Source organism: Somniosus microcephalus, unplaced genomic scaffold (genome assembly GCF_052327205.1).
Source record: "Somniosus microcephalus isolate GS21.2 unplaced genomic scaffold, FLI_Smic_1.0 unresolved_chr7, whole genome shotgun sequence".
Taxonomy (NCBI): domain Eukaryota; kingdom Metazoa; phylum Chordata; class Chondrichthyes; order Squaliformes; family Somniosidae; genus Somniosus; species Somniosus microcephalus.
The window spans coordinates 33,984,949-33,992,945 of record NW_028225185.1 but is presented as its reverse complement, the minus strand read 5'-3'; the positions used below and the strand labels follow the sequence as shown (position 1 = coordinate 33,992,945).

General features: G+C 57.0%; 1 protein-coding gene across 4 annotated transcripts in view; it reads right to left on the bottom strand.

Moving 5' to 3' along the window:
• Window positions 1-1,052: 1,052 nt before the first annotated feature.
• LOC147086768 (protein FAM3A-like) overlaps window positions 1,053-7,997 on the bottom strand; it is a 30,241-nt gene continuing 23,296 nt past the window's right edge. For all 4 annotated transcript variants that reach the window (XM_085978941.1, XM_085978940.1, XM_085978942.1 and 1 more), the window contains exon 10: window positions 1,053-2,891. In XM_085978941.1, the coding sequence (XP_085835067.1) occupies window positions 2,802-2,891 (90 nt within the window). In that variant the 3' untranslated portion in view covers window positions 1,053-2,801. The remainder of the gene's footprint in view (window positions 2,892-7,997) is intronic.

Here is a 7,997-nt window from a genome sequence, read left to right as displayed (position 1 = left end):
AAAGAGAGAGACTGGGTTAGATAAGGGGTGAATCAACCGGGGTTGCTGCTCCTGATCCTCGTCCAGCGCCTCTCACTGAGATGTGATTGTGTGCTTGTCAGGTGAGCTGTGGATTGTGATGCACTCAGTCATATCCTGGCATTCAGACAGGTTCTGAGGAACCCCTACCCCAGTGAGAGTCAGTGCGTGTGGGACCCGTACCCCAGTGAGAGTCAGTGTCTGTGGGACCCACACCCCAGTGAGAGTCAGTGTCTGTGGAACCCGTACCCCAGTGAGAGTCAGTGTGTGTGGGACCCGTACCCCAGTGAGAGTCAGTGTGTGTGGGACCCGTACCCCAGTGAGAGTCAGTGTGTGTGGAACCCGTACCCCAGTGAGAGTCAGTGTCTGTGGAACCCGTACCCCAGTGAGAGTCAGTGTGTGTGGAACCCGTACCCCAGTGAGAGTCAGTGTCTGTGGGACCCGTACCCCAGTGAGAGTCAGTGTGTGTGGGACCCGTACCCCAGTGAGAGTCAGTGTGTGTGGGACCCGTACCCCAGTGAGAGTCAGTGTGTGTGGAACCCGTACCCCAGTGAGAGTCAGTGTCTGTGGGACCCACACCCCAATGAGAGTCAGTGTCTGTGGAACCCGTACCCCAGTGAGAGTCAGTGTGTGTGGGACCCGTACCCCAGTGAGAGTCAGTGTCTGTGGAACCCGTACCCCAGTGAGAGTCAGTTTGTGTGGAACCCGTACCCCAGTGAGAGTCAGTGTCTGTGGGACCCGTACCCCAGTGAGAGTCCGTGTCTGTGGAACCCGTACCCCAGTGAGAGCCAGTGTGTGTGGAACCCGTACCCCAGTGAGAGTCAGTGTCTGTGGAACCCGCACCCCAGTGAGAGTTAGTGTCTGTGGGACCCGTACCCCAGTGAGAGTCAGTGTCTGTGGGACCTGTACCCCAGTGAGAGTTAGTGTCTGTGGGACCCGTACCCCAGTGAGAGTCAGTGTGTGTGGGACCCGTACCCCAGTGAGAGTCAGGTGAGAAAACGAGAGAAGAATTTAAAAGAGTTGAACTTCATCGATAGAGTTTCATTAAAAAACATTTATTATCTAGCGATAGAAATCAGTGAATATGAAATTACTTTTCACAAATCTTTGCTAACCAGAGCTCGGTCGATGAAGGAATGTCACGGAAAAGCTCCTTTCCGTCTCCCGTCCGCGAACCGACAGAGGCGAGAGCGCCGGAACAATTCTTCCGAGAGATTGACGTGTTTTTTCGGCGGTTTCTTCTTAAAAAAGTGGAGAATCGGGGGTAAAAATTCCTCGTCTTCCTGTCCTGGGACCTCGCGGAGAGCGTCATCATGATCGGTCGAGACGTGGACGGGGATCGATGGCGAGAAGCCTACTTCAAGATGCTGGTTCCGCCCGGGTTGTAATTCGCTCCCTTTACGATAGCGCGAGGGGAGGCGAAGTGAGACGGGGTGGGGGGCGCTGCAGAGAGGTCACAGCTCACAGGTCAGGGGGTCACAGCTCACTGACCCCCCCAATCGCAGGGTAACCCCACGGGCTCCTCACAGGTCAGGGGGGTCACAGCTCACTGACCCCCCCCCCCTCCCTATCGCAGGGTAACCCCACGGGCTCCTCACAGGTCAGGCGACTGCCCCCCCCCCCGCGGCGACCCTTCCCCCCTCTTGACGGACAGTCGTCGTTTCCAAAGTGTAGCAGTCTGGGTTCACCGGTCTCCATGGGGACGTCTCTCTCCGCCGACATCCCGGGGTTGGCGGTCCCTTGCCGTCTCTCTGGCCACACTGGAGAGGCAGGGATCAATCGATTGGAGATCGATCGATCGGACTATGACGAGGGGAGTCACGTCATGGCCGGGGGGGTGGAGAGAGAGAGGGGGAAGTCCCTCTCTGAAGAGCGTCCAGCGGGAGACAATAAACATCCCCCAGATGGTAAAATGCAGACACTTGGTGCCTTGTGCAGCTTTCGACCTCCACGGCGCAACTGAACCGTTCATTCAACGAGCAGAGCAAGGCAGAGCGCTCGGGGAGTGAGGGCCCAGCCCAGTGAGGTCACACTCAGAGAACTGAGAGAGTGAGAGGGAGCAGAGAGACGGGGAGAGGGAGAGGGAGAGAGAGAGAGAGAGAGAGAGAGAGAGAGAGGGGGAAAGGCGGAGGGGCGGAGAGGGGGAGGGAGAGAGGGGGAGAGGGAGCGAGCGAGACAGAGAGGGGGAGAGAGCGAGGGAGGGGGAGCGAGGGTGGGAGAGATGGAGGGAGAGAGAGAGGGAGTGAGAGAGGGAGTGAGAGAGGGAGTGAGAGAGAGGGAAAGGCGGAGGGGGGGAGGGAGAGAGAGAGGGGGAGGGAGAGAGGGGGAGGGAGAGAGAGAGGGGGAGGGAGAGAGGGGGAGGGGGAGGGAGAGAGGGAGCGAGCGAGACAGAGAGGGGGAGAGAGCGAGGGAGGGGGAGCGAGGGTGGGAGAGATGGAGGGAGAGAGAGAGGGAGAGAGGGAAACAGAGAGAGAGAGAGGGATAGAGGGAGAGAGCGGGCGGGGGGAGAGGGAGAGAGCGGGCAGGGAGAGAGAATGTGAGTGAGAGAGCGTGTCAGGGTCATGGCGAGAGTTTGCAGGAAGACAGAAAGTGCGAGATTCGCGCAGAGATCGAGAATATCGTTTCCCACTGAGCTGGAGTTTCTCCGGGAGGTGAAAGGTTAGCTGTTACCATGGTCAGCCACCCGATTGGCTGAGCCGGAAAGAGACCCCCGACCCCAGCTCCCCGATCGCTGACCCTCCTCTCCGGCCCTCACTGTGTAACCTGGGGTGCAGGGCTCCCTCTCAGGCCTGTTTACGGGGAATACAGCCTTCGATCTCCACAGCCTCCGGCCAGCCCTCGTACTTGTTGGTATTCTTGTCATTTTTAATGTGCTGCGGGAGGGAGGGAAGAGGAAGATTAGAACGTCAATGAAACCAATAAAAAACTCGAGCTCAAATGTAGAGGCACATCGAGCGGCCAGACAAGGACAGAGGCCAGTCGGCCCCACAGATCCGTGCCGGTGTTAATGCTCCACACGAGCCTGTTACATTAGGAACAGGAGGAGGCCGTTCAGCCCCCCTCGAGCCTGTTACATTAGGAACAGGAGGAGGCCATTCAGCCCCTCGATCCTGTTACATTAGGAACAGGAGGAGGCCATTCAGCCCCTCGAGCCTGTTGCATTTGGGACAGGAGGAGGCCATTCAGCCCCTCGATCCTGTTACATTAGGAACAGGAGGAGGCCATTCAGCCCCCTCGAGCCTGTTACATTAGGAACAAGAGGAGGCCATTCAGCCCCTCGATCCTGTTACATTTGGGACAGGAGGAGGCCATTCAGCCCCTCGATCCTGTTACATTAGGAACAGGAGGAGGCCATTCAGCCCCTCGATCCTGTTACATTAGGAACAGGAGGAGGCCGTTCAGCCCCCTCGAGCCTGTTACATTAGGAACAGGAGGAGGCCATTCAGCCCTTCGAGCCTATTACATTAGGAACAGGAGGAGGCCGTTCAGCCCCCTCGAGCCTGTTACATGAGGAGATCACCAACAACGATGAGTCAGCCTACAGGGAGGAGGTCCAGCATCTCGTGAAGTGGTGCGCCGATAACAACCTGGCCCTTGACATCAAGAAAACCAAAGAAATCATTGTGGACTTCAGGAAGTCGAAAGGCGGAAGTCACACCCCCATCCACATCCATGGGGCTGTGGTGGAAAGGGTGGACAGCTTTAAGTTCCTCGGAGTCCACATCACGGAAGACCTCTCCTGGTCCCTCAATACCTCCTCTCTGGTGAAGAAGGCCCAGCAGCGCCTATATTTCCTAAGGAGGCTGAAGGGATGTAACCTGTCACCCCTGATCCTCTCTAACTTTTACCGCTGCACTATAGAAAGCATCCTGACGAACTGTATCACAGTATGGTATGGCAGCTGTAGCTACTATGACCGGAAAGCCCTGCAGCGGGTAGTCAAAACTGCCCAACGCATTACCGGCACCCGGCTACCGACCATAGAGCACATATACCAGAAACGCTGTCTACGGAGGGCACGGTCCATCATCAAAGACCCTACCCACCCCAGCCACAGTCTGTTCGCCCTCCTGCCATCTGGGAGACGCTACAGATGCATTCGCACCCGTACGACCAGATTTAGGAACAGCTTCTTTCCCAGGGCTGTCATCCTACTGAACTCCACAAATAAACTGTAAAGTCTGCACATCTGCCAATGCACTTTATTATGGTCATATTTATGTTAATATACTACAAGCCAAATGTATGTTGAATGTTTAAATGTCTTAATCCAAATGTACACTCTCGGGAGCCGCAAGCCTACATTTCGTTGTAGTGCACTTGTGCACGAACAATGACAATAAAAAGTTGATTTGATTTGAGAAGGCCATTCAGCCCCCTCGAGCCTGTTACATTAGGAACAGGAGGAGGCCATTCAGCCTCCTCGAGCCTGTTACATTAGGAACAGGAGGAGGCCATTCAGCCCCTCGAGCCTGTTACATTAGGAACAGGAGGAGGCCATTCAGCCCACCCCAAGCCTGTTACATTAGGAACAGGAGGAGGCCGTTCAGCCCCTCGAGCCTGTTACATTAGGAACAGGAGGAGGCCATTCAGCCCCTCGAGCCTGTTACATTAGGAACAGGAGGAGGCCGTTCCGCCCCTCGAGCCTGTTAAATTAGGAACAGGAGGAGGCCGTTCAGCCCCCTCGAGCCTGTTACATTAGGAACAGGAGGAGGCCATTCAGCCCCTCGAGCCTGTTACATTAGGAACAGGAGGAGGCCGTTCAGCCCCTCGAGCCTGTTCCGTCATTCAATCTGATCTGTATTTTAACTCCATTTACCTGCCTTGGTCCCGTAACCCTTAATACCCGTGCCCAACAAAAATCTATCAATCTCAATTTTGAAATTTTCAATTCACTCCCAGTGACTCCTGGGTTAGATAAGGGGTGAATCAACCGGGGTTGCTGCTCCTGATCCTCGTCCAGCGCCTCTCACTGAGATGTGATTGTGTGCTTGTCAGGTGAGCTGTGGATTGTGATGCACTCAGTCATATCCTGGCATTCAGACAGTTTCTGAGGAACCCCTACCCCAGTGAGAGTCAGTGTGTGTGGGACCCGTACCCCAGTGAGAGTCAGTGTGTGTGGGACCCGTACCCCAGTGAGAGTCAGTGTGTGTGGGACCCGTACCCCAGTGAGAGTCAGTGTGTGTGGGACCCGTACCCCAGTGAGAGTCAGTGTGTGTGGAACCGGAACCCCAGTGAGAGTCAGTGTCTGTGGGACCCGTACCCCAGTGAGAGTCAGTGTGTGTGGGACCCGTACCCCAGTGAGAGTCAGTGTCTGTGGAACCCGTGCCCCAGTGAGAGTCAGTGTCTGTGGGACCCGTACCCCAGTGAGAGTCAGTGTCTGTGGAACCCGTACCCCAGTGAGAGTCAGTGTCTGTGGAACCCGTACCCCAGTGAGAGTCAGTGTGTGTGGAACCCGTACCCCAGTGAGAGTCAGTGTGTGTGGGACCCGTACCCCAGTGAGAGTCAGTGTCTGTGGAACCCGTACCCCAGTGAGAGTCAGTGTCTGTGGGACCCGTACCCCAGTGAGAGTCAGTGTCTGTGGAACCCGTAACCCAGTGAGAGTCAGTGTGTGTGGGACCCGTACCCCAGTGAGAGTCAGTGTCTGTGGGACCCGTACCCCAGTGAGAGTCCGTGTGTGTGGGACCCGTACCCCAGTGAGAGTCAGTGTGTGTGGGACCCGTACCCCAGTGAGAGTCAGTGTGTGTGGAACCCGTACCCCAGTGAGAGTCAGTGTCTGTGGAACCTGTACCCCAGTGAGAGTCAGTGTCTGTGGGACCCGTACCCCAGTGAGAGTCAGTGCGTGTGGGATCCGTACCCCAGTGAGAGTCAGTGTCTGTGGGACCCGTACCCCAGTGAGAGTCAGTGTGTGTGGGACCCGTACCCCAGTGAGAGTCAGTGTCTGTGGGACCGTACCCCAGTGAGAGTGAGTGTCTGTGGGACCCGTACCCCAGTGAGAGTCAGTGTCTGTGGAACCTGTACCCCAGTGAGAGTCAGTGTCTGTGGGACCCGTACCCCAGTGAGAGTCAGTGCGTGTGGGATCCGTACCCCAGTGAGAGTCAGTGTCTGTGGGACCCGTACCCCAGTGAGAGTCAGTGTCTGTGGGACCGTACCCCAGTGAGAGTGAGTGTCTGTGGAACCCGTACCCCAGTGAGAGTCAGTGCATGTGGGATCTGTACCCCAGTGAGAGTCAGTGTCTGTGGGACCCGTACCCCAGTGAGAGTCAGTGTCTGTGGGACCCGTACCCCAGTGAGAGTCAGTGTGTGTGGAACCCGTATCCCAGTGAGAGTCAGTGTCTGTGGAACCCGTACCCCAGTGAGAGTTAGTGTGTGTGGGACATGTACCCCAGTGAGAGTCAGTGTGTGTGGGACCCGTACCCCAGTGAGAGTCAGTGTGTGTGGAACCCGTATCCCAGTGAGAGTCCGTGTCTGTGGAACCCGTACCCCAGTGAGAGTCAGTGTGTGTGGGACCCGTACCCCAGTGAGAGTCAGAGTCTGTGGGACCCGTACCCCAGTGAGAGTCAGTGTGTGTGGGACCCGTACCCCAGTGAGAGTCAGTGTCTGTGGAACCCGTACCCCAGTGAGAGTCAGTGTCTGTGGAACCTGTACCCCAGTGAGAGTCAGTGTGTGTGGAACCCGTACCCCAGTGAGAGTCAGTGTCTGTGGAACCCGTACCCCAGTGAGAGTCAGTGTGCGTGGGACCCGTACCCCAGTGAGAGTGGAACCCGTACCCCAGTGAGAGTCAGTGTCTCTGGGACCCGTACCCCATTGAGATTCAGTGTCTGTGCAACCCGTACCCCAGTGAGAGTCAGTGTCTGTGGAGCCCGTACCCCAATGAGAGTCAGTGTCTGTGGAGCCCGTACCCCAGTGAGAGTCAGTGTGTGTGGAACCCGTACCCCAGTGAGAGTCAGTGTGTGTGGAACCCGTACCCCAGTGAGAGTCAGTGTCTGTGGGACCCGTACCCCAGTGAGAGTCAGTGTCTGTGGGACCCGTACCCCAGTGAGAGTCAGTGTCTGTGGAACCCGTACCCCAGTGAGAGTCAGTGTGTGTGGGACTCGTACCCCAGTGAGAGTCAGTGTCTGTGGGACCCGTACCCCAGTGAGAGTCAGTGTGTGTGGAACCTGTACCCCAGTGAGAGTCAGTGTGTGTGGGACCCGTACCCCAGTGAGAGTCAGTGTGTGTGGGACCCGTACCCCAGTGAGAGTCAGTGTGTGTGGAACCCGTACCCCAGTGAGAGTCAGTGTCTGCGGGACCCGTACCCCAGTGAGAGTCAGTGTCTGTGGGACCCGTACCCCAGTGAGAGTCAGTGTGTGTGACCCGTAACCCAGTGAGAGTCAGTGTGTGTGGAACCCGTACCCCAGTGAGAGTCAGTGTCTGTGGGACCCGTACCCCAGTGAGAGTCAGTGTGTGTGGGACCCGTACCCCAGTGAGAGTCAGTGTGTGTGGGACCCGTACCCCAGTGAGAGTCAGTGTGTGTGGAACCCGTACCCCAGTGAGAGTCAGTGTCTGTGGAACCCGTACCCCAGTGAGAGTCAGTGTCTGTGGGACCCGTACCCCAGTGAGAGTCAGTGTGTGTGGGACCCGTACCCCAGTGAGAGTCAGTGTGTGTGGGACCCGTACCCCAGTGAGAGTCAGTGTCTGTGGAACCCGTACCCCAGTGAGAGTCAGTGTCTGTGGAACCCGTACCCCAGTGAGAGTCAGTGTCTGTGGAACCCGTACCCCAGTGGGAGTCAGTGTGTGTGGGACCCGTACCCCAGTGAGAGTCAGTGTCTGTGGAACCCGTACCCCAGTGAGAGTCAGTGTCTGTGGGACCCGTACCCCAGTGAGAGTCAGTGTCTGTTGGACCCGTACCCCAGTGAGAGTCAGTGTCTGTGGGACCCGTACCCCAGTGAGAGTCAGTGTCTGTGGGACCCGTACCCCAGTGAGAGTCAGTGTGTAGCC